General features: G+C 45.5%; 1 protein-coding gene across 4 annotated transcripts in view; it reads left to right on the top strand.

Moving 5' to 3' along the window:
* The first annotated feature begins 298 nt into the window (after positions 1-298).
* CAPN1 (calpain 1) overlaps positions 299-26,034 on the top strand; it is a 55,190-nt gene continuing 29,454 nt past the window's right edge. Inside the window, exons 1-7 of one of the 4 annotated variants that reach the window (XM_034776123.1) lie at positions 299-816; positions 8,181-8,478; positions 9,704-9,773; positions 15,112-15,230; positions 21,865-21,998; positions 22,154-22,322; positions 25,131-25,214. In XM_034776123.1, the coding sequence (XP_034632014.1) occupies positions 8,212-8,478; positions 9,704-9,773; positions 15,112-15,230; positions 21,865-21,998; positions 22,154-22,322; positions 25,131-25,214 (843 nt within the window). In that variant the 5' untranslated portion in view covers positions 299-816; positions 8,181-8,211. Of the gene's footprint in view, positions 817-7,952; positions 8,041-8,180; positions 8,479-9,703; positions 9,774-15,111; positions 15,231-21,864; positions 21,999-22,153; positions 22,323-25,130; positions 25,215-26,034 lie in introns of those variants that run through there. The other 3 variants (XM_034776122.1, XM_034776121.1, XM_034776124.1) reach the window with 3 other exon arrangements.

Raw genomic sequence — 26,034 nt, 5'->3', positions numbered from 1 at the left:
CTGGGGAGCAGGGATTAATGGCACCTCGATGCTAGGTGTGGGTAGGAGTTTAGAAATGAGGGTCAGGGTACCAGGATCCGGACTGGAAGGGGGCTAAGCATTCGTGAGTGTCTAGGAGCAGAGATCTAAGGGGACTGGAAGCTCAGGCGTGGCTAGCAGCAGGCGAGGAGGCTGAAAAGCGTCTGTGACCATTTTTCCTAATCCCCTGTTCCGTTTCCTCTGCTGTAGTTTTTTGAGCGCTACGTATTTATCCGTTATTAAAGAGGCCCCTTCCCTGTAGGGTCGGTTCACCTCTGCCTACCGGGTGGTATTACCCGGCCCTGGGCTTTCCCTTCTTCCGGAGAGCGAGTTCTCACTGCAGCTCTGCAGGGAGGCTGTTGCAATGCGGAGAAGAACTGCGGGGAGGAGGGGAGAGTGTGACCGGAGCTGCTTGGTGCAGCACCATCGGGGTTATAAACAAACTTCAACCTTCTACCGCTAAAGCGACGTTTGCCAAGTGCGCGGTGCTCCTGGGGGAAGGGGGCTAACGCTGGGAGCTGCCTGCACCAAAATGTCTCTTCTTTCCTGTTTTCGTTTTGCCCCAGGCCCCAGTCTCTTGTATTTGCAAGAAGCGGTTTGTGTGTGGGCAGGGGGACGGAGGAGGAGCCTACAAGGGAGGAGTCGCCCCGAAGAGGCAGGAGGTAAACTCACGATATCTCTGGTTAGGAAAGATTTGTTTGGCTGAGTGTAAAGGGATCAGGACCTTGTCGGCGACTCCCGAGAGGTATGTTGCTTTTCTTCAGCTGCGATCTGCCGCTTAAATGAGTTGCCTTCGAGGTGCGTGCGGCCGTCTGAAGGGGTTTACAAACAGCTGAATTGCGGTAGTGGAGGGCTGGGGAGGAATTTCCTTTTTGCCAAGTTTCAGTTTTGGCAGATACGGTCTCTTACACAACCCTATTGCCTGTTTTGCAGCTGTCCCAGCACTGGAGGGTTTACAGATCAAAATTCTTTGGTTTTATTTTTCTCTCCATCTTAATATTACCTTCTTTAAACTGTAAGGGGGGACGGGGACCTGTAGTCCCCCGTAGCTATTGATTTGATTGCCGAAAACTTGGGCATGATGCCAAGCTATTGACCCTGCTCTAAATTGATAGTAAAATCTTCCATGGTTTGGGGAGAGAGAGCTGAATTTTTGCTGGAAATCCAAAGTTTCTCTGCTAGTCTTTACTCTGTTTTTTCTTGTGGGAGTGGGGTTTTCACTAGTCCCAATAGGCCTGCCCCAGGCCCCATCAGGGCAAAGTTAAAAAAGGGATGGGAGGAAATTGGTACTTACATGGAGCTTTCTATTTTACAATGAACTTATTCATGCTGACAGCACCTGTGTGAGGTAGGTGCATTTACTGCCTTCACCCCACTTTACATGCAAGAAACTAGAGAGGATAAGGCCTACGTCCCCACAGGTATTTAGGTGCTAAACTCCCGGTGATTTAATTGACATTCTGGATGTAAGTGATTTGCCCAAGGCTAGGCAGAGAGACTGTAACCGAGTCAGCAATGCACAGTCTGGCCTGTCCTCTAATTACTAGACCATCTCTCTTTAGAGGTTGTCTCGTTCATAGACTGATCCCAATGGAAAGCCATGGAGCTTTCATCCACTTCTTTGTTCTGGGATGTTGTTCTTAAATCCAGTCCCATCTATACATATTGCAGCTGTGCAGTATGTGTTCCTGGCAGTAGGCTGTGCTTTGAGATTGTAATGGGGCTCAGAGTGGGCTTGGTGTTTGGCAGCAATGTGCATGGCTGAAATAGTCAAACGAGCCTAAAGGATTTGGGTGGTGAAATCGATGGGAATTGGGAACCTAATTCCCCTTGGCTCCTTTGAAAAACCCCAGAAGATGTTCTTTTCTCTCCAAACTGAGGACACTGTCTCTTTCATCCTTCTAGCCTTGTGTGTCAAAGCTAGTTGCCAATAATCTGCTCCAGGCCTTTGGTGTGTTTTGGTCAGTCAGATAAGAAATGTAAAAGGAAAGAATTCTTGAGCAGTGCTGTCGTCTGGGCTGCATGGTGGTGAGACAGGCTTAGCTAATGGTGCTGCATCCCTCTTTCAGTCTGAATTGGTGAATTATGGTGAGGTCTCAGCCAAACCCTCCAGCATTATGGCAGGAGCAGGACTGAAGAGGCCTTTGCCTTGCAGGCACTGAAAATGGCCACTCCTCTCTTTTATGGTGCTGATGTCCTGATTCAATCACTGGTTATTCAGCTAGTACGCTATGCTATCAAGCAGGGCATTTTATATTCCTCGCTGCCATGGGTTTGTTTTGTGTTTGTTCCAAGTCTCCCCAGAGTCCCTGACTGAAGACCCACCACCAGCCATTGTTACCAGGGTCTGGATGGCAACTCCATCATTTCAGTATTTGCTATTGAGCAGTTCAAGAGCAGTCTCAAGGCCCAAGTGTGAATCCCGCATTCTTCTCTATGTTAGTGTTTCTAATAAGCCACCAGGGTGGTATTAGGGTACCAATGAAAGCAGCTGACATTTGAACCCAACTATATTAAAGATTAAAAGGCTCGAGACCCTCTGAGCTGGATTGTTCTTGCCATAAAGATGAAGGATGAGAGGACAGATTGTCTTGTAGTTAGAGGTCAGGAGATCTGGGTTCAATCCCCAGATCAGCCACAGATTCCCTGAATGGTAAATGACTTTACAGGTAAAGAAAAATGGGGATAATTCTGCCCTTTATGATCTGTCTTGCTTATTTAGATTGTAAGCTCTGTTAGAAAGGGACTGCCTCTTGCTGTGTGTCTGGACAGTGCCTGGCACCATGGGGCTCCAATCTTGGTTGATGTTACAGTAACAAATAACCTTAAAGGATAGAGCATGTAAATTGTAAATGTTTTTAGGCTGCTTTTGGAATTCTCAGGGAGGATCTGGGGTTGTTCAGCTCAACTTGTTTGACTCAGTTGGAGGCTCTCAAGGTTAATTTGTTTAACAAAGATCTCTTGCACAGGGGAAGTGGATTGTTCAGTCATTAATCCCTGCAAGAATCCTAGTTCTTGTGGACTTCTGGCTTGGGTTAAAAATTAATCTTTTCAGTACTAATTCTGAGGGCTGGAAAGTTACTCCTCACTCCCAAAAGGAAAGGAGTAATTTTGGGAGTGCCTAGATGAAATAAATGTGTGACTATAAATCAGCAGATAGGAAATATTCAGTAGCTGTGCCAATTAAAAAAGATTAAAGTTTACTGATAATCTGTCTGATGTTAATAAATAAAGCTCTTAATAAACTAGATCCCCTGTACATGAGTGAATGCCTCTTTCCATTTAACGTATATGTTGTCTAAATTTCTATCTAGTCTATTTACTGTAAGGGGCAGAGAATATCTCTTGCTATGTGTTTATATGAGCCCTAGCACAATGAGGCCTTAGTCTTGGTTGTGGCATCGGGGCAGTATTGTAATAAAAATGCAACAGTAGAAAGCAACAATCAACCCCCACCATAAAATTAATATAAGCCAAGCAGTCTTCTTTCTGACTACCAGCTGAATGTAAAAGCTTTCCAAGGCACCAGAGGGGAGATTGATTGCAAGTGACTCCAAAAATCAGAGCACCAAACATACTTTAGGTGTGAATAAATCTCACCTGGGCCTGTAGAAGTTAAGTGAGCCTAAATATGTTCTCGGATGAACTGAGGTCCGTTGATTGGTTCCTCCTGATAAACACTTACAAATTTGATCCTGAGTTATGCCAACTTCCCTGGGGCCAAGGTGTGTCAGTCTATTTCAGAGAGCACAGATGTTTTTGTGGTGACTCATGAGTTATCCCTCTTCCTTTAGGCACGGTATTACTTGAAAGACCAGTCCTAACGTTAATGCAAATGCTTCAGAAGTCTGAGGGGGGAGGTGGCATGGTTTGTGTGGAATCAGGACACCTGGGATCAATTCCCACCTCTGCCTCTGTTGCAGTTTGTTGTTTGTATTGTGGTAGCACCTAAGAGCCCCAGTCATGGACCAGGACTCCATTGTGCTAGGTGCTGTGCAAACACAGAACAAAAAGATGGTCCCTGCCCCTTGCAATCTAAGTATAAGATAAGAAACAACGGCTGGAATCAGACATGCAGGAAACACAAGGAAACAATGAGATGCTATCGGTCAGCAGGATAGGCAGCGGTCTGAGCACATAACTTGACAACACTAAGCAGGTGATCTGACTTGATGTGTGATCTTGGGCAAGACCCTTTCCCTCTCTGTGCCTGTTTTCCCTGCCAGCCTCTTTGTCTTTTTTTTTTTTTTTTTCTATTTCAACTGTACAATCTGCAGTGGGGCAGGTTTTTACTGAGTGTCCAACACAGTAGGGCCCAGATGTCAGTTGGAACCTCTAGGTGCTATCATAATACAAATAATAATGTGTAATCGGAAAGGCCCCACTTTGCAGATGTTTAACTGCATTAAGAGGAATAGCGTGGTTTAAAAACGGCTGACAGCGGTTGGGTCCATAATGTGACTTTTATACCCTACGTTAAGGAAGAATGTTTAAACACTGTAACAGAGCTAGTCTAGATCCTGGCTCTGTTGAATGTGGTCAAGGCCTAACAAGAACATAGAATGGAGTTAGTACTTCTTCTCAGGCAGTTCCTCAGTGCACAACATGACATCAAGAACAGAAGTACTTGCAGAATGCTGCCTGCTTATTGTTTAGATTGCACTAGCACCTAGAGAGGGGTGGCCAACCTGTGGCTCCGGAGCCACATGGGGCTCTTCAGAGGTTAATATGCAGCTTCTTACCTAGGCACTGATTCCGGAGCTGGAGCTATAGATGCTAACTTTCCAATGTTCTGGGGGTACTCACTGCTCAACCCCTGCTCTGCCCCAAGCCCTGTCCCCACTCCACCCCTTCCCCCGAGCCTGCCATGCCCTCGCTTCTCCCCTTCCCCCCATAGCCTCCTGCATATGTGAAACAGCTGATTGTGGTGGGAGGGAGGAGTAGGTGCTAATTGTGGGGGGCTGCCGGCAAGAGGTTCTGGGGGCTGGGGAGCGGATTTGGGGCTGTTGACGTATTACTGTGGCTCTTTGGCAATGTACATTGGTAAATTCTGTCTCCTTCTCAGGCTCAGGTTTGCCACCCCTGGTCTAGAGACTTCAACTAATGTCGGTCCCATTGAGCTGGGTGCAGGATTGCCAACCCTCCAGGACCGTCCTGGAGTTTCCAGGAATTAAAAGATTAATCTTTAATTAAAGTTTGTCATGTGATGAAACCTCCAGGAATATGTCCAACCAAAATTGGCAACCCTAGCTGGGTGTTCTAAATATACATACTGAGAGACAGTCCCTGCCCCGAAGAGCTTACAGTCTAAAGCAGGGATTGGCAACCTTTGGCCCGCGTCCCGCCAAGGAAAGCCGCTGGCGGGCCGGGACGGTTTGTTTACCTGCTGCGTCCACAGGTTTGGCTGATCGCAGCTCCCACTGGCCGTGGTTCGCTGTTCCAGGCCAATGGGGACTGAGGGAAGGGCGGCCAGCACATCCCTTGGCCCGCGCCGCTTCCCGCAGCCCCCATTGGCCTGGGACGGTGAACCGCAGCCAGTAGGAGCTGCGATCGGCCAAACCTGTGGACGTGGCAGGTAAACAAACCGGCCCGGCCTGCCAGCGGCTTTCCCTGGCATGCCGCGGGCCAAAGGTTGCCGATCCCTGGTCTAAACAGACGACAGCTAGGAGAAAGAAACTAGTAGTATCTCCAGGGTGTACACTACTAAAAATAGTCTCCTTAAACAATAGTCCCTTGTCTTTTCCATTGCATTTGGCAAAGGTATTGATGCCTGTTTTGCCTTTGTCCACTAAACCAGGTTTGAAAACACCTTTGTCAGCAGCTTAGTGCACTCATGTTACCTCTCTGGGAAACACGGTTACCAATGCAGGAGTTGCAAACCGTATTTAGGCCAAGTACCTCAGTGTGCAGAGGCTGACTGTGCTATAGTTGTCTAACATGGTTTAAAGCTGGTAGCGAAGACCAGGCTGAAGTCATGTTGGGCCAGATCCTCAGCTGCTACTGTATATTGTCATAAAAACAACAAGGAGTCCGGTGGTACCTTGAAGACTATATACTGTATATTGTCATAACTCCATTGGCTTCAGTGGAGTTACACTGACTGACATCAGTTGAAGATCTGGCTAATTGTATGATAGAAATACTCCGCAGCCTGGAAGTGCTGGGTTCTGGAGAGACCTCCAGGAGTTCAGATCCATGCTTTTGGTCTGAGTCCACAGGAGGTTGCCAGCTGTGGGGTTGTGGTTCCTGTTTGTTCCCTCCTTTTTCCTTGAATCTTCTTGATTCACATTCTTTTCACAGCCAGTAACCAGAAAGGGGGCTAATTGTGGGTGTGGGGATTGCTGTTTATCTGGGTGGCTTGCTAATGCTGCAGGTATGGTATTTTATCATGTAATTAGTTCTGCAGCTGCAGGACTTGGTGGTGTTGGGCAGCATAACAGTCAATGATTTTATCCCTTGTGGGCGTTTTCCTGCATGCTAGTTCTATGAACAACTATCACACTAATTGGAATCGTATGGACGGGTTATTCTGTGTGTGAACAAATTCTAAAGTACCTGAAGAATGTTCAGCCGCTCCAGAGTGCTATATTCCTCTTCTGTCTTTAAATATCTTCCCAGGGTAAAGCTTCTTGTCTGCTAGAACCTTTTTGTCTCTTCTTGGGAAACTTTGGAAATTGCACTGCATTTGTTACCATGCTGAAATAAAAAAAAAAACACGTGATAATAAATCAACTCATGAAATTCTGCCAATGCAATGGGCAGGCTCCATTGGTTTGTATAATCCAAAGGTTGTTACCTCATTTTACATTGTGTTCTAAATCCTGCTGGCCAGCCATTCAGTTGTTGGGTCTGTTCAGAATATTACTCCACAGAGTCTTGAGGCTCTCAAACTCCCATTGAAAGCCTCTGCTCCCTTTGGCCCCCTTGACTCCCCCAGAAGTAAGGCTGGCATTTTCAAAGGGACACGGTCCATTTAAAAATCACACTCCTGTCAACTGTTTGAAATGGGCCACCCTAATTACCACTACAAAAGTGATTTTTTTCCCTCCTGCTGATAATAGCCCACTTTAATTGAATTGTCTCATTAGAATTGGTAAGGCAACCCCCATCTTTTCATGTACTCTGTGTATATATCTTCCTACTGTATTTTCCATTCCATGCATCTGATGAAGTGGGATCTAGCCCACGAAAGCTTATGCCCAAATAAATTTGTTAGTCTCTAAGGTGGCACAAGTACTCCTCATTGTTTTTTGCTGAAACAGACTAACTTGGCTACCACTCTGAAATCTGACTCCTGTCTTGAGTCCATCACCCCACAATTTCCTGAGATGCATGGAGGCATCTCAGAATACACAGCATCCACCACATAATACAAGCATCAACTTCCCACAAGGTAGTTTGCCTGAAAGTGGCATGGAGGACACTGGGATGCCTACCCACAGTGCAACATAATTTTGCTGATACAACTTGATGCTGTGTAGACACAGGACACTAGCACAAATGGCCAGATGTGAACATGCTCTGCCTAAATAGTTTTGTTAGGCCATGTCTACACTAGTACTTATGTCGGCAAAACTTGTGTGTCTCAGAAGTGTGAAAAAACACACCCCTGAGTGATGTAAGTTTTGTCAGCATAGCGCTGTGCACGTGAGCATTTAGGTCAGTGGGAAACACTCTCCTGCTGATCGTTGAGCTGGTTTTATTATGTAGAGGGAAGAGCTCTCTCCCATTGGCGTAACGCGGCTACACGAGTGATCTTACAGCGGTACAGCTGTGCTGCTGTAAGCTTGTAAGGTATACATATGGCCTTAGTGGCACTATGCAAACCGACCATTTCCTGGTACAGATTGCTAGCATAGATAAGGCCTTACTGTTGTTATAGATAGCATAAGAGAACTGTGTCTGTTTCGGGTGGGTCCTTCACACAGCAGGGGAGAGAAAAACACATAAAGTTAAGTGTTGTTGGAAGATATCTATGCAGGTGAGAACTACATGCAGCGGAGAGCAGGTCCAACTGGGGAGGTGAGGACTTAGTACAGCTATGTATACTCATCAGGTTACATGCTATGCTTTGTTATTAGGTCGTTTGGCTAAAGCTGTGTAAGGGGTTGTGAGGTTCCGTTCTCCACTTATGCTGTTTATTCTTGTCTTCTCTGTTTCAGTGGGGCTTGCCTAGACCAATAGTTGCCAAAGATGGCAGAAGAAATCATCACCCCAGTGTATTGCACAGGCGTCTCCGCTCAGGTCCAGAAGCAGAGGGCTAAGGATCTAGGCCTGGGGCAGCATGAGAATGCAGTGAAGTACTTGGGCCAGGACTTTGAGAAGCTTCGGAATGCATGCTTACAGAGTGGAGCCCTCTTCCGAGATGACACCTTCCCTCCTGCAGCCGCCTCCTTGGGCTTCAAAGAATTGGGTCCAAACTCCTCCAAAACCTATGGAATCAAGTGGAAGAGACCCATGGTGAGGCAAGAATTAATTCTTCCCACGTACCACTTATGGGATGTATTTGTTTGTGTCCTATGTAGAAAATCGCTCCTGAATCTTTTTCTTTGGGCAATCAATGAAACAAGGAAAGTTGGGTTTTTTTTGTTTGCCTCTGTAAATTCTGTCATGGTGGAATTTTCAAACCCATATAGGCAGTGTTGTCTGGTGGTTAGAGCCAAAGAACTAGCAACTATTCTTGTTTCTGCCATTGATTTAGCTGATTTAGCTGGTAATCCACCCTGATTCCAACAATTGAGTGCAGTTGCTTAATTAGCACCCAGGGTTTGCCATGTTGTATCAGATCAATGCTACTAGCTTAGTAACCTGGCTCCTGCTGTTTCAAATCAGAGCAATCAGCCATCTACTTTGGTATCCAGCTTCTTGCTGTACTAGATTGGACCATTCGTAAGATAAGTCTGGAATCCCACTTGTAGCAGAGGCTGATATCTAGTGCTTCAGAGGAATATGCTTAGTGAATTGTGCAGTTTTTACTGCTGCATGCCTGTCTAGTCATTAAATCATCCAGCTCTCTTTAAAATCCATAAACAGACCTACCTATCTATTTATATGGCCTTACCACTGTAGTATCTGAGTGCATATAGTGGCGAACTCTCTGACCTCCTGCAATGCCGACTGCATGCTTTGTGAAGATGTTTTTCTTTGTATTCCTTCTACATGTGGAGCACCTGTTATTAAATGTGAGTGACTCCCCTGTGCTTGTATTATGAGACACAGCATGGAGGAGGAGTTTTTGTTGTTTGTATTGTAGTACTGTCCAGAGGCCCCAGTGGGGAATCAGGGCCCCATAGCACTAGGTACTGTACAACCATGTGACAAAAGGACTGCTCCAAAGAATTTACAATAAGTAATATATATTGTATTACGCAGCACCTAAAGAGTCCTAGTCATGGACCAGGACAGGACCTCATTGTGCTAGGCTCTGTACAAACACCCAACTGTAATTCTTTGTCCTTCTTTCAAAAACTGTCTCTAACCAGGATGATTAAGAGACTTTAGATACTTACCATGCACATAATCCTAAATGTTCACTGGGCTGCCATTGTGAAAAAGTGGCCACATACTTCAGGGTTAACAAATGTAGATCAAAGGTGATGGCCTTGCCTAGCTGGACTGCATAGGATTCTAAGAACTGATATCCCAGTCACTGAAACTTTAAAAACCAAACTATGTTTTGTTTCAGGAAATGTGTTCCAACCCGCAGTTCATTGTTGATGGAGCCACCCGCACAGACATCTGCCAGGGAGCGCTCGGTAGGGATGCTGCTGGCTTCCCCTTGGGGGGGTGTCTCGCTTATTATTAGTGCTGATGTTGAAAGACTGGGAAGATGGGAATCTGGGGGCAGAAGTTGGATTCTTGCTGCTGGAGAAATGTTGCTCCTAAGTGCTTGCTTGTTTATGCTTAGTGGTTTCACATGAATGCTGGAATAGGTGCATCTCTGAAGGACTCTTAAACATGACTAGCATCTCCTGCTTCCTTCTTTCATAAAGCCTTTAGAGATTATATGCTTTAATCTGTATGTCCATCTCCCTCTTTCCCCCCCCACCCCCATTCCGTGTTTGAGGAAGGTGGCCCAGTGGTTAGGGTGTTAGCCTGTGATTCAAGAAACCTGTCTCCAATTCCATATTTTGTGATGAACTTCCTGTGTGACCATAGCCATATCGCTTAGTTTCTGAGTGCCTCAGTTTTCATATCCGTAAAATGGGGATAATGGCATTTTCCTCCATCACAGGGCTGTTGGTAGGATAAATAAGCTAATGATGCACTCGGATACTACAAAAATGGGAGCCTGAAAGTAACCTAAGAATAAGATAGAGGGACAAATATAACATTCAAACATCACTGTTCTAACAGAGAATCCTTGTCCTGTATATTCTTAAATTGGGGATAAGGTCCATATGAATTAATGTAATATACCTCTACCCTGATATAACGCAACTCGATATAACACGAATTCGGCTATAACGCGGTATAGCAGTGCTCCAGGGGTGCGGGACTGCGCGCTCCGGTGGATCAAAGCAAGTTCGATATAACGTGGTTTCACCTATAACGCGGTAAGATTTTTTTTTTTTTTTGGCTCCCAAGGACAGCGTTATATCGGGGTAGAAGTGTAATTAAATTGTATTGTGTAAGTACCTAGGAGCCCCAGTCACAGACCAGGATCCGATTGTGATATGCACTGTACAAACACAGAACAAAACAATAGTCCTTGCCCCCAAAAGCTTACAATTTCATCTCCTTTATGCCCCAATTCTACAATGAGATCCTCCTGGGCAGACTCCTGTATGGAGCTCCCGATAACTTCATTGGGGGTCTCGGAGGGACCCATACACATGGAGCTTGATGCAGGACCTGGGTCTTGGGCAGGGACTTGGCATATGAGTGCACAGAGGGGCCTGAATGTTTCATGATTTTCCCCTTCCCCCTCATTATAGGCTGCCATGAGGCCTGCTGTGCAAATCCCAGTAATTCCAAGATTCCTTTGCAGCATATTCCTGCAGTTATTAGCTGTTCCCAGCCCTGCGAGACTGCATGCTCCCAGTTCATCTCTTCCCGCAAGCTCTGGTTTCTAGTGGGCTAGTCCAAACCAGCAGATCGCCAGGTGTAACTTTAAATAGTACAGTAGATAGATGCTGTGTGTCACATTAAATCCATTCTCCCTTCTGTGAAATATCACAGCTCCCTGAGCACAGAGAAGTGTGTGTGTGTGTGGAGGGGGGGGAATAAGAAGGGGAAACTGTACTTTTTTTTTTTTTTCTTCTTGCAACTACACAATGAAGGGCCACTGCCCCAGTGCCATTTTTACAAAGAAATTAGATCTATTTGGGACTGACTTCTAACCCTCTGAATTTCCCCTGGATAAAAGGGAGTTAGTGATATGGTCAAGCTAAATTGCTTTCCAAGTGGTTTTAAGCCTGCTCTGCAATGTGTCTGACTCAATAACGATCTCCCTTTTTGCAACTCAAGGCCAGACCACTGTTGGCACATTACACATAATAGAGAAGGAAAAAATGCCACAGAGATATGATTCCCCCCGTGAGGTTTTAAAACAGGCAGAAAGGAAAGACTGGTCCTGCCTTTTGCCGAGATGAAATGGTGTGTGTGTGTGTGTGTGTACGTAGATCAAGAGTGAAATTTTCAAAAGTGCCTAAGTGACTTAGACCCCAAGAACCCAAGTCTCTCTGTCAGTGGGATTTAGGGTTCTAAGTGCCTAAATCCCATTTGAAGATGAATTTAGACACCTTTGGAAATTTTACCCGAGGCCTTTTGGGTTATGGGCTACTCCTGTAAGCAGCAACCCCTTCTGCAGAGTCCAGTCTATAGCCAGTTTGAATCACGCCTACTGCATGACTCTATTTCTATTAAAGGCAAGATTAGGGCCATCAAAGCAGAGGATGGGAGGGGATGGGAGGGTGGAGGAGTCATCTATATAATAATAATACTGTGCACTTATATGGCGCCTTCTATCTGAGGATCTCGGTGTGCTTTACGAGCAGTAATGCTTAACTTTGGCTCTGAATTTTGACCAGAAGAGGGGGTGTCTTAAGATTAACATGAAATGTTCCTAACCCAGACACAAACCTAGTTTAGTAGAGTTCCCACCCCAGGAGAATACTGCACTCTTTCCAGGTATTGGACGCTGCCTCTGCATTGCTCCCAGACCCATTAGTCACATTTTAAATCAATACACAATGCAAAGATGCAATCAATTAAACACAAAGAAGGCATTTTCCTCCCATGATGCACATTTTTAAGCGTATCCCAATGGGAGGAAAGTCTCTGAATTTGAAAGGTGTAACAGCAGCTGCATTGGAGTGATGCAAACTTTGGAGGCATACCAACTGGATATTTAGTACACTGCAATGAGCTGTGTTCACCAGTAAGTTTGGCAGCAGCAGTCCTGGTGCCTGTGTTTTTTCTAGCCTGGGATGAGTGCTGCCCTGGATGGGGGAAGCCCCCTGACAGCTGCAGTCAGCATGGGGGCATGTATGTCTGCACTATGCCCCTCCCTACAGCAGATTGGCAGTTGGAGCAGGAATGGAGTCCAGCTCTGTTCAAATTCCATGAAACTTTAAATATCCCAGGAACACACGGGGTGGGAGGAGAGGGGGAATTAAACAATGCAGTTCTGATGTCCACTGGGAGTGTATGTGGGAGGAAAATTGCATTAACAGCACCTGGCTGGTTGCCAGCTGTCACAGCTGTTTCTGAAAGTGAGTCCCAATATAGCATTCTTTGGACTTAAAAAGCCTCATCTGCTTGTCCACTCCTTCCCATCTGCTGCCAGCCTTCATCCATCTACTCCTTTGCCACTGCACTGAAGCAGTCTTTAATCTGTCCCTCTGAGATTGTGCAGAAGCAGGGGAGGCAGCAAGTGTGGGCCAGCAGAGACCACTGAAAGACCTTTGTAAGGAGCTGGCAGACAAGGTGGGCAGCCCCACATCTGGCTCTTTCTACTCTGGTACTAAGTAGTTTTCTGGTCCCCATTAAAGGTGAACAGCAAAGCGACAAGTTAAGCCCAAAGTGCTATGGTGACCTTGGACTTGTCAAGCTGTGGGAACACAGACATTGCCAAACTGGATTAGACTAGGGGTCCACCTAGCCCATTCTCTGACAGCAGCCAGCACCAGCTGCTTCAGAGGAAGGTGGAAGAAATCCTATAGTGATCAGAGATCCTACCCCTCAGGAAACTGCCTTCCTAACCCTGTTTGAGATTGGCTGATGCCCTGATGCAGGAGGATTAGTAATATCCCATCTTCATTTTGTTTTTAATTACTATTGTAACTTTGGAGAGTCTCATTATCCATATAAATATCCAATCCTTTTTTAAAATTCTGCTAAGCTCTTAGCCTCATGGATATCTTGTGGCAAGGAGTTCCACATGGTGTTCCACGGTGCTACGTAGGGATTTTTTTTGGCACAAAAATAAGTTGTAAGTTATCTTTAATAGATATTTATTTACACAGTGTGTGAACTCTTCACAAGCTTCACTTTGACCACACTTCCTGGCACTGACACGCTGGGGTCTTGTTCTTTAGCTAAGGCAGTGCTGTAATGGTTAGAGCAAGGAGCAGTGAGATAGGACTCCAGGGTTCTGTTCCTGGCTTGGCTATTGATTTGCAGCTTAACCCTGGAGCAAGTTGTTTCACTGCTTCATGACGCGTTTTTTCCACGAGGACTGACTGCACAGACGTACAGGGCTTTATTGATCTTTTCAAAAGCACTTTGAGATGAAGGGTGCTATGGACGTGCCAAGAGTCACTATTTTTATACCCTTTCCCTACAGTCTCCTCGGCTGTGCATAGTGGCCTTGTGATGGTACTAGTCATCTGATACTTTGTCTTCCACAGCAGGTCCTGAATAAGTGTAACCAATTGTAGTGGCATAGTATAAAGTAAAACCTACCCTGGCTGAGATCCTCACCCCCATTCTGGCTCCTTCATGCTGGATAAAAGAGGCTCTAAAAGCTCCATATCTGGCTAGGGGAGGAACGTGCAAGCCCTGGCATGGGGGGTTAGGGCTGTGGGCACTGGGCCGGGTGTGTGTGTTAGGTGTGGGGCCACAGTCCATAGCGCTCCATAGATTCGGAGCTGAACTGCAGCCCATAGCGCATCCCCAGGAGGCTGCCATAAGTTAGGCTCTTGGGGCTGTCTCAGTTATGCCAAGGGCTGCTCCAGCTTCCAGAGCAACCTAGGATCACGGGGGTTGTTTAAAGCTCCCCTCTCCCTGGGCGGTGAGTTCTGGACCAGCACAGGATCTCACCTCCCCCAACACCCAAGCAAAAACACTGTGCAAAGTGCACAGAGAACTGGATAAACTTGCTTGGGGACTGCAACTTATGAGGTACCTGGTCAAACTGTGAGGGGGCAGAAGCTCCAGTGGAAGGAAATTTCTCCTCTCATCTGCATGGAACTATGAGTTTTAGGCAACTTGCAAATTTGAGGGCCAAAATGGTTGTTTCTCTTATGCCCTTCACCTTGGATGTTCGTATCTCTGCCGAGTAACAGCCATAGTGTAGAAATCCAAGGGGGCTTCCATCATTTTTGATCTAAAACACCAAGTGGATATCGGACTTTTGCTGAGTCAGACTAAAGCCCAGAGTATTCCATTCATCATCAGCATTGCCATATTTTTGGTGTCACGTAAGTGAGAAGAGCAAATCAGCAGCAAAACTTAGAATGATCAGCTTTGGAAAACAAGGGTGAGAATGTGTGAGAACTTGCAGCAGGAGGCTTAGGAGAATGTCTGCGCGGGAGCCCCGGGCTGCTCTGACTCATGTGGGGAATTGTACAGCTAGTTTTGGTTAGCTGCAAGAATTGATGTGTGGTTTATGCAAATATCTTTCTCCCCAGTAGGTGCCTGAGTTGCCAGATGGCTCTGGTAATTTACAAGCCTGAAATCTTGCACTCCATTATGTTTACTGCTTGGCACCTTTTTATTTTTCTCCTGAGACTAAAATGTAACTGCCGCGTACCATACAGTTATTTGATCCAATGCAGCTAGGTTCTGCTGAAGAAACGGTAGTGTTATTTCCCATCCTTGGCGCAAATTGGACTTCCTTGACTAACTTTTCCTTCTGCCTTCATTCAGGTGACTGCTGGCTCTTAGCTGCAATTGCTTCTCTCACCTTGAATGAAACCATCCTCCATCGAGTGGTCCCCCATGGGCAGAGCTTCCAGAATGGATATGCTGGCATCTTCCACTTCCAGGTGAGATGCTGGGATGTAAGAAAGTCTCACCTCATCTGGTGTTGGACCCTGCTGCTCCCTCAGTTTACCTCTTTCCCCAGTAAAACTGCCACAACTGGTGCTTTTGAATTGCTCTCCCCTCCTGGGGTCTGGTTTATTTAACACAAAATAACCATTTAACTCAAAGCTAGAATCTCCCAGCGCCTTCTCCAAACTCAGCAGTTAAATTCACCCTTCCTGAGCTCCCAGTTCCTTCTTAAGGGCTTTGGTACCTGCCCTGGCAGCAGGTAGCTCTCAGCAGGTTCCATCCCTGTCCCACTTTGATCATGTATCCCCTGAAGGTGTTTCTCCCTCTTTATCTTTGCATCAGGGCCAAGATCTCTCTCCAGGCTTACTCGGGGCTTCTTCAGAAAGGTCTCCTCCTCTTTGAAGCAGGAAAATCTCTTATAGGAAACCCCAGTCCTTGAAATACCATTGCATGATGCCTTGTCATGATTCCTGGCCGACCACTGGGCCAAACCCATCACATACTAGGCAGATAACTAGGTACAGATAGAGCTGAGGCCAACTCCCCTTAAAGGGCCAGCCCACCCTATAACACTTGACTATTGGTGTCGTTCCCAAAGATGCCCAAGTGAAAAGTTTGTATATGTGTGAAAATAATGTGTGGACCAAAAAAAGGTTCCTATCAGGCTGTGTGATACCCATTTTGTATCATGTTCATTGGCACCTTTTAACAGTTGTAACCTTAAAAACCACTGAATCACATGTAGGACCAGCTTCCCCCAGGGTTTTGCAGGCAGGGGTAGAACATTAAACCTTGGTGGAAAGGTGTTGGCCTTATTTTGTTAAGAGGTTTTGGAAAAAGAGAAATCAGTAGTAACTTGTTACCTGCTAGAAACAGGGAGGTCTCTGGCAGCCTGAAGAGCTCAGTTACCAATGAGAAATGCATGTCTTGAAGCTGGTAGGAAGCAAGAAAGCATGTCACCATCAGTAAGTAAAGATCTTAGAACAACTTGTATAGGGCACTTGTATTAGGACTTTGTCTACACCGTTTTTGTACCACGTTTTCTGTATTAGTTTTAAACTGATATCGCTAAAGCATACAACTCCTGGTGTGGATACGGTTATACGGGTATAAAGCTGCTAATACTGTTTTAGTTATTCTCTCTCTTTCTCACCCGTTAGATTGTTGACTGTTTAAGAAGAGACTTTTTTTTTGCCTTTGTTCAGCACTGAGCACATTTTCAGTGCTAAACCACACCCGTAAGTGTACCTTGTTGGTGCAATGCCAGCGGCTATTGGGACAACGGTCCTAGTGGTTACCTTTGTGCTACAGTTCCAGCTCTCCACCCTCAGCAGGAATTCAAAGTTAATTCTAATGTCGTTATTTATTTATTTTTGCTTTACCTGCACTGTTATTTATTTTGGGCGTAGTGCTGTACATGTGTATTTAGCAGGAAGAAAATTGCACTGATCTCTATCTAAACCAAGAAAGATTTGTTTGGCTAGTAAACCAGTTGGTTTAATCACCATTGAGCAATGCCCGTAGGGTAAAGCCCAAGGCCTAGTGAATTTCATTGCTGTAACAAAGCTGATTCATCACGGTTACTCCCATTCTGTGCGGGGAGTGCCAGGCTGGGAAAGGAGGGAAGATGATGTGGGGTTGGAAGAAAGCCTGACGTTATGGGCAAGAGGGACCAAAGAAAGAGAAATTACAAACATTAGCTGCCTTTAGGTTTGGCCCATGTAGGCAGAAGCATAGTCTGAACACAGGACCACAAGTGGCAGTGGGAATCACTGGATAGGGCACTGGACTGGGACTTTGAGACTTGGATTCTGTTCTTGGCTTTGCCTCTGACTTGCCATGTGACCTTGGGCAAGTCACTACCTCTGTGTATTTGCGTCTGTACAACATCTAGCACAATGGATCCCCGATCTCAGTTGAAGCCAGTAGCTGCTATTGTAATAATAAAGGACTGGGAGCCAGGAATGCTTGATACTAATACTAGTTCTGACAAGAATTTCAGTGCGAGATTTAAAGAGCTCAATCAATTTAGCTGTTCAAAAAGAAGATGAAGAAGTGACTTGATCACAGTGTATAAGTATCTTCCTGGGGAAAAATACTGGGTACTAAAAGGCGATTTAATCTATCAGAGGAAGGCATAACAAGAACCAATGTCTTGTTAGAAGAAGAACAAGACACTAAAGCCAGACTAATTCCAGTTAGAAATAAGGCACACATTTTTAACAGTGAGGATGGTTAACCATTGGAACAAACACGCCAGGGAAATGGGAGATTCTCCATCTTTTACGGTCTTCAGATCAAGCTGGGATGCCTTTCTGGAAGAGATGCTTTAGTCCAGGAGTCGGCAACCTATGGCACGTATGCCAAATGCGGCACGCAAGCCGATTTTGAGTGGCACGCTGCTGCCTGCCCGGTGAGAGGAGGAGGAGGGGCAGGAAAGCACTACGCTGGGGGAAGAAGCGGGGGAGAGGGGGGAAGCTTGGCTGCCGCAGGAACAAGTTTCTGCCTCCTGCCCCCGCAGGGGAGAGCAGTGGGGGGGGTGTCCCAACCCCCAGCCCCACTCAGCTCCCCCCCGCCCACCGCTCTCCCCTGTGGGGGCAGGAGGCAGAAGCTTGGTCCTGCGGCAGCCAAGTTTCCCCCCTCCCCCGCTTCTTCCCCCAGCGTGGCACTTTCCAGCCTCTCCGCCCCTCCTCCTCCCTCTCCCTGCTGCCGATCAGCTGATGGCCCTTGCGAGGGGAGCGGAGCAGAGCCGAGCAGCAGCATGCTCCCTGCTCCATAGAGGAGGCAGAGAAGAGGTAGGGACGGGGCCTTGGGGAAAGGGGATGGGACGGGGCATATCCCTTCCAGCCCCCTGCCCTGAGCGGCTCATTACAGGGGGCTGGGAGCACCCCCATGAGCCGAGCACCCCAGCCCTCTGCCCTGAACTCCCCCCCACACACACACCCAGGCTTCTGCCCTGCACCCCCCCCACACACCCCACCCCTCTGCCCTGACCCCCCCAACACTTCCTCTGCCCTGACCCAGAACTCCCCCCCGGCACACCCAGCCTTCTGCCCCGCACCCCCCCACATTGCGAATTCTGTGTTGTCACCTTGGCAAATATCAGTTGCATCGTGACGTGACAGTTACATATTTTGTGGCATTTCTACTTGGAAAACCTGGAATTTAAAACTTTTTATAAGCTATTTTAATATAAACTTTACAGAATTGTTAGTCTTTAATTGGAGGGTTAGCACCTTCTTTGCACTTTCATATTACTCAAGTGTTGAATGACTTCATTGGAGGCTGGAATTTAAGATACCATGTGTTAGGCACCTTAGAAATCCCTAAACTTGACTAATTTCAGGATCATGATATATTTGGGGCACTTGAATAAAATAAAAAACCATAGACTCTTGATCTGTGGTGTTACTGCATGGCAGAGGAACTGCAAATGCACTGATGCCTTTCTAGGTACCTCCTTGTCTACTGACGTTCTTACCAATGGGGAATGAAACCAGGCTGATTATCAAGAATATGTGCTTGCTCTCTGGGGAGCCTTGAACTGAACTATCATGTTTTTGTCCTGACAGTTAAACTGATCTGGACGGAGGCCAGTTTCTGTGAGCTGAGATGCTGCAATGACTAAGCAGTGTAGAAACCCTGAAGAGTGAAGTAGTTATTCTGAATTCTCATTAAAACAAATTGAAAATTCAGTTTTTGACAATTGAAACACTTGAAGGGAGTAGGTGCTTCCCACAGAGGGAGGCCAATAGTTCTGGTGAGAGCAATGCTTACTTGTATAGTGTACGCTCTTCCCTCCCTAGCTCTGCCAATGCACCTCAGTCCTGATCTGAACCAGTCTGTTCTATCCCAGCAAGCATCTCTGCCAATGTCCCTGTATTCTGAAATGCAGCTATCTACCCTTGAAATACCATTTCTGGCTCTCTTCTGAGCACAGATAGGGTGTTTTTTCTCATCTGGACAATATGTTGACTAGGGTCTAAGTTAAAACCACCAAACGCATTTAAACTTCCCCAATCTCCACTGGTGAAAGACTAGTGCGTTAACACCCAGGGTCACCCATTCCCTTCCCCCACCCCAAGCCTATTCTGTATTAGCCCACAACTACAGAACCTGCCTCTTTAGCACAAATGCTAGAGACTCATGCTTTTAGCTGTGGTGGTCCCCAGTTCAATCACCAGTTGTTGGCCAAGATGAGGTCTTCACAACAGGACTGCGAGAGGAAGGATGGTCAGGTAGTTAGGGCATTAACACAGGATCTAGGAGACCTGGGTTCAAGACCGTGTTCTGCCCTAGATTTTGTGTGACCTTGGGCAAGCCACTTAGCTTCTCTGTGCCTCAATTCTCCCTCTATAAAATGAGGAGAATAGCTCTTGCCTACCTCAAGGGCTGATGATAAATCTATTGGGTGTGATGTGCGCAGATACTACAGCAATGGGGGCCATCTAACCACCCAAAAAAAAAGGGCCTGACTCTCCATCTTGTTCCTTACTCGTGTGCAGAACGATACTAAATACGCTGTAAAATGCTGCTAAATAAGAGTAGGAATTTTTGGCACAAGTGTTAATGAGTGCACAATGTGCAAGGCATGTGGGTCTGATTCTCTACTGGTTTTTAAATTGTACCTTCCTTGTGCACTGTGACTGAACCACACCCAGCTGTGTTACTAATCACGTGTCCAAATGTAACTGGACATCTACAGAACTTTATTTCCCAGTCCCATAAGCTGTGCATTTAAAACTTCATGCAGAGCATGACATCGCAGTGTTTTGATTCAACTTGTACCTGCCAGCTGTGAGCAGATGTCATACTCCATCCCATCAGATAATGGAAGATCTCATTATCACACCAGGCTCCATTCAAAGTTTGCTACAGTTCTAGCAGCAGAAACAAGCAGGAGATTTTTATATATTTATTTATTTATTTGGGAAAGCATGTATATCAAATATTGTTAAATCCCTCTATTTCACTAAGGAGCTGCATTCCCATTGACTTTCAATGGGACTTAGTCGAAGTCACTTAAAAGAGTGACTCTGAAAAGGACTTAGGGGTCACAGGATAACATGAGCTCCCAGTGTGATGCTGTAGCTAAGATGATGAATACAATCCTTCAATGTATAAGAATGAGACTACGAAGTGGGAGTAGGGAGATGGTATTGTCACAATTCAGGGCAACTGCACCTGTATTCCCCCTCTGTGATCCAGCAAGGGCACCCACTTTAGGCTTATAGCTCCCTATCCATTGGCTCTCTTGGGTGAAGACACCTCTCTCTCTCTCTCCCCCTTCTGACCAGGATATTTCCACGCTGCATAGTCCCTTGACCATCCCGTGGTATCCCCAGCAAAAGAGAGGCTGCCTAAGTAGGCTTCTTTTGCCTTCTCTTCAGAGATGTTTAACAGTGTAGTTACCACAGCTAAGCTACCACAGTGCTCCTCCTAAGCAAGCACATTTTATTCCATTTATTTTATTTTATACCACCCCCTCCTCCTGCACCCAAACTCCCTCCCAGAGCCTTAGGCAGATGCGGGGTGGAGTTTGGGGGGGTGGGTTCTGGGTGGCATGAGTGACATTATTGGCCCGCTGGAAGGATTTGAGAACTAGCACTGGCCCTAAGGTAAATTGAGTTTGAGACCCCCGATCTAAGAGATGGTTTAGAGGTGACTATACTATGGTCTACATACAAGTATGTTTCTACATGGAAGAGATTTCTAATAGTAGACAGTTCTTTTATCTAGGAGAAAAAAGCATAATGAGATCCAATGTTTGGAAGTCGATTCTACATCCAAACAGAAATGCCATCAAGTTGAGTGTAATGCCTCACGAGCTCAGCCAATTAATGAAAATTTCATTTCTGGTTCACATTCACAGGGTATTTGGGCAATAATTCATCAAGATACTTAAGAACATGGCTAACTTTAAGTATGTGAGTAGTCCTGCTGAAGTCAGGTAAATTTAGACACATGCTTAAAGTTAGGCACTTGCAAAAGTACTTTGCTGAACTGAGGCTTCAGACAACTACATGACCTTTCTGCCCATTAACTGTAAAGACTGAATGGAATCTTAGTGCCCCATCACTTGACTTGCAAAGTTTTGGGGGTTTAATTACCACACAGTTGTTTGGGCATCAGCAGTAACAAATAGCCTGGGCCCTTTGCCAGACCTCTGCAAAGAACATGACCTTCTCATTTTCATAGCCTTTGCATCCTGCAGTACCAGTGTGAGTAGCACAGGGTACAGCAAAATTGGCCATGCAAACATTTTTATCAGTTGATTAGTGTCCATGTTTACACAGTGATATTATAAAAATTAATTCTTCTCTCAAAATGGGTTTGTCTACATTAGAATTGAAACCGTGTTGTACAAGAACTGCTAGGAACACACACTAAACAACCTGTTTCAGAGTAGCAGCCGTGCTAGTCTAACAACCTAGCTCACCAGACACTGCCTACACCATTTTTTCCCTGGGGAGATGAGATAGAGAATGAACCACATGTACCAGATATTAACTATGTTGCTTAATGCATTTTTGGAAGGCGTTTGGATAATATGGTGATGAGGGTGACCTTAGAACCTATAGCTATTTTCACCATCAGTTTGCATACATCTGTCTCTCCTCTATGCAGATCTGGCAGTTTGGGGAGTGGGTGGACGTTGTAGTGGACGATCTTCTCCCGACGAAGGATGGGAAGCTGGCTTTTGTACACTCAGCACAAGGCAATGAGTTTTGGAGTGCCCTACTCGAGAAAGCTTATGCCAAGTAAGTGCCAGTGTCTGGGCTTGCCCAGCTCTGCTTTGGAAATGGCCATGACGTACCAAGCACTTGGCTGGTGGATATTTCCTGACTAACGTGGCCCAGAGCATGTGTCAGCAATGGGAAAATTCTAACTATCTGCCTTCTTCGTTCTCACTCAGGGTGAATGGCTGCTATGAAGCTCTGTCTGGAGGAAGCACCTCAGAGGGCTTTGAAGACTTCACTGGAGGGGTCACCGAATGGTACGAGCTTCGGAAACCCCCCAGTGACCTTTACCAAATTATTTTGAAAGCTCTGGAAAGGGGATCTCTGCTTGGCTGCTCCATTGATGTGAGTTCTTGTTTTGTATCCTGCACCTTTTTCTTATTGGTTGTGGTGATGGGTGAGTGAGTCTTGGAGCATTTTAATAGTCTGGGGATTTGGGGCTGCTCCTTCTCAAAACAAGTCAGTGGCTCAAGGATCCCTTGGCTCCTGGGCATCTAGCTGGGCATGTTGAGTTCCTTTGGCAACCATTCCCCCCTCCCCCCAAGCAAACTCCTCTTGGTGTCTGCTGGACTCAAGCTAGCAATACAGTAAGGATGCAGCAGCTTGATTTACAATAAACCGGATACCAATCCAATTTCACTCTGCTAATCCAGTCACTCTTTGTAGTTCAAGTGTTGTTTTGCAGTGTGGTTGCTCTCACTCGAGCTAACCTAGCTCGACTTGAGTGTACTCACCCAAGCTAACTGCTGCAGTGAAAATAAACCTTCAGCCTCACATTGTGGTCCCCTCCCTAGGCAGGCTCTCAAGCCCAAATTCATTAACAAAAACAGAGCTTTGTTCCAAAATGGCTGTTAAGCTTTGGAAACAAATGGAGCACTCATCATGGCTACTGATTTATGTGCATCTCCTAATCAATATTTACAGCAAATCCCCAAGTCCCACGTTAGAAGAAATGTTTTATAATAGCAACAAAGCCTTCCAGTGTCCAATGATTCACTGACCATCAGGAGATTAAAGTCACTTAACCTTTGGCTTCATGTACTGCCTGCAGTGTGCACATATATGCACTGCCATATATTGCAAAGCCTGTCTTTTCTCAAGGCTGAGATTCATGCACTGAGGGTTGGGACCATGGCTCTTCTCATCTCCATCTTGTTTTCTGGAAAATTGTTGTATTCCGTTTAGTTTGTTGTTTAGCTTGTATGGCAAAGGTGCCTAGAGCCCTGGGTCTGCGTGCATTTACATTCTGCACCAATCCAATAAATGTGTGTGGTGGTGATGGTTGCAGATATACTGTAGGAAACTGCACTTAATCTAGATTTGCTTCAGAAAGTAACTCCACTGGAATTCCCTCAGGTGACTTCCTGGAGCTCACGAATGTGTCTGCCAATCTCATGTTAGCCTGACTACCAGCTCTTCTAACAGCAAGCTTCACTTCTTCCTTAGCTCAGGTACACATACAAAGTGCACAGAGTTCTTAACCATTGGCTGTTAGTTTGCTGTTTCCATACCAACTGTTCATGATGGCCATCCTGTGGTTCCCCCTCTTGCTGGGCAGCCAGTGGTCCTTTTCCTAGTGGAGTTATTGCCTGTATACCATGGGCCTGTTCAATAACACGGTGGTCTCTGCTATTTGTGATAGTAACATGATGACAATGGGTTCTACATATTTGATGACAACAGGATGAGCTCCAGCACTATTGCTGAAATAACCTCTTTTGTTAATCTAGAATTCTCAATTCAGACAAAAGGCTGAGACTAAGTTTTGTTTTGTTTTTTCCTTGACCTGATCTGTGTATGGGAATTAAATAGCAGGAAACACCTTCTTTTGGTTACAGCACCAAGAGCACTCATTAGCCTGCACTCCTAACTCAAAAATTTCCCCCCGGGTTTCCTCCAGGGTCAGCCACCATGTTTTCAGCTGCTCCATTAGACAGAGAGAGGAAGACAGTCTTTTCTTGTCTGTTGCACCTTCTCCCCCATACACACCCTGACCTAAACAGCAAGTCTACCCTACAAAATTAAGTTGATCTCCGTTACATTAGCATACAGCCACTGCAGTAATTAAATAGCTTTTGCATATGCACACTACCCTCTGTGTGTCGGCGGTGCGCATCCTCACCAGGAGTGCTTGCACTGATTTAACTGTCAGTGTGGGGCATTGTAGGTCTGCTTTTGAAACGCAGCAACCATCAATGTAAGCAACACAGTGTCTACGCTGACACTCTGCCAACCTAACTACAATGTCTTAAGTGCTACACCTCTCACAGACGTGGAGTTAAGTTGGTGTAGTGGGAGAGTTACATTGATGGGAGCTGGATTTTGGTGTAGATGCTGAGAGTTAGGTCAATATAAGCTGCCTTACGTCAATTTAACTCTGTAGTGTAGACTAGGGCTAAAATGGGGCTTATGTTTATAGTTGTTAATTGAAGGATGAGTTCAGTCTCAATCCCATAACAACGTGTCATCCACACTATAAAGTTTCAAGAGTATCTGCATTCATTTAAAAAGATTTTATAAATGACTTAGAAAAGACTAGAGGAATGTTTCTCAACCAGTGGGTCGCGACCCCCAAGGGTGTCATGAAAGGCAATCAAGGAGGATTGTGCAGTGTTGAACATTTTATTACAATCTAAAGCAAAGAAAATCTTGTTCTCTCATTCTCTGCACACTCTTAACCTTCGAGGTCAGTTAGCCTCTGAAAACACACCCACACCAACTAGATGGGCTTATAATGAATACTTTTTTTTACTCTTTTATAGTAAACATGGGGTGGGGGGATTTGCAATTTTTTTTTTTTTTTTACTTTGAATAAAGGGTCACTAACCTAAAAAATTGAGAAACACTGCACTAGAGCAACAGGGAGAGAGCAAGGCTCCACATCCAAAAAAAATATATATGCTGTTGTTTAGGTACCACAGTGATGGTTGCACTGTAAAAACCTGAACAAAATAAAACAGTGGCATGCTGGCTCATTCGTACATGTTCATCTGTGGTCCTTGCATGAACTGGGGTTTATTGTGTGTGTGTGTGTGTGTGTGTGTGTGTGTGTGTGTATATATATATAGAAGCTAATATGTCTTTTCTTTTAGGGACAGAGGTGAAGCCAATGACAACTTTAACATGTATTCTTGTGTACTTTTTTAAATGTAGATTACCAGTGCTTTGGACATGGAGGCTGTAACATTTAAAAAGCTGGTGAAGGGTCATGCCTATTCGGTCACAGGAGCCAAACAGGTACAATCTTCATTCCCTTGAAGAGTTTGAAGAGAGGGAGTGTTGTGCAGTAGTTAGAACAGGGAATCCGGTCTCCGGGTTCTATTCCCAACTCTGCCGCTGTGTGACCTTGCAAAAGTCACTTCACCTGAGCCTGCTCAGCTACATAGTAGGAACAATAATATCTCAGACACCCATGTCCTGGGATTTAAATCATGAATGTTTGAGAGTCTCAGATATAAAGCAGTCTAAAAAGACAAAATATGTTGTGTGTTGTCTGAAGGGATTTGCAAGACCTTCAGAAAGAATCATAACTGCAGTGTTTATCGTGGGGTTATAGGGCTAGGATTAATAAATAGTCATTCAAACAGAAGAGGAGTGGGTGCAGTACACTGGCAGATCCATATTTCATTGCCCACCCCATCCCACGTGGCTCTGTTATAGCAGGTGGCGTAACCACCTAGCATGTATCTTGTTACAAGTTTGTGACTTTGCAGAAAATAAGTGGAGTTCTTTTTTTTTTTTTCTGTCTGAGGTAATAGGGTGACCATCAACAATTGCTTAAATCCCATGAGACATGCCAGGATTGGCACATAAACACACACTCTCCAGCTTTGTTTTACCCATGCCCTCTGCAGCAATTAGATGTCCTGGTAGTTTTAAGGGAATGTCAGGTTAAAGATCTTAAATCTGCAATAAAAACCTATACCTTTGAACCAGCAACTAACGTTTTTTAAGCTACCTCTTTAAAGTCTCTGCACAATTTAGTATTTTGTATTTCAGCGTTAAAAATAAGGCAACCTTTTTTGTTTCTTTGTTCATTTGTAATCTTGGGGCGTCA

Source organism: Trachemys scripta, chromosome 7 (genome assembly GCF_013100865.1).
Source record: "Trachemys scripta elegans isolate TJP31775 chromosome 7, CAS_Tse_1.0, whole genome shotgun sequence".
Taxonomy (NCBI): domain Eukaryota; kingdom Metazoa; phylum Chordata; order Testudines; family Emydidae; genus Trachemys; species Trachemys scripta.
Note: the sequence above shows the minus strand (reverse complement) of the source record. Positions and strands in the feature narration are given on the sequence as shown.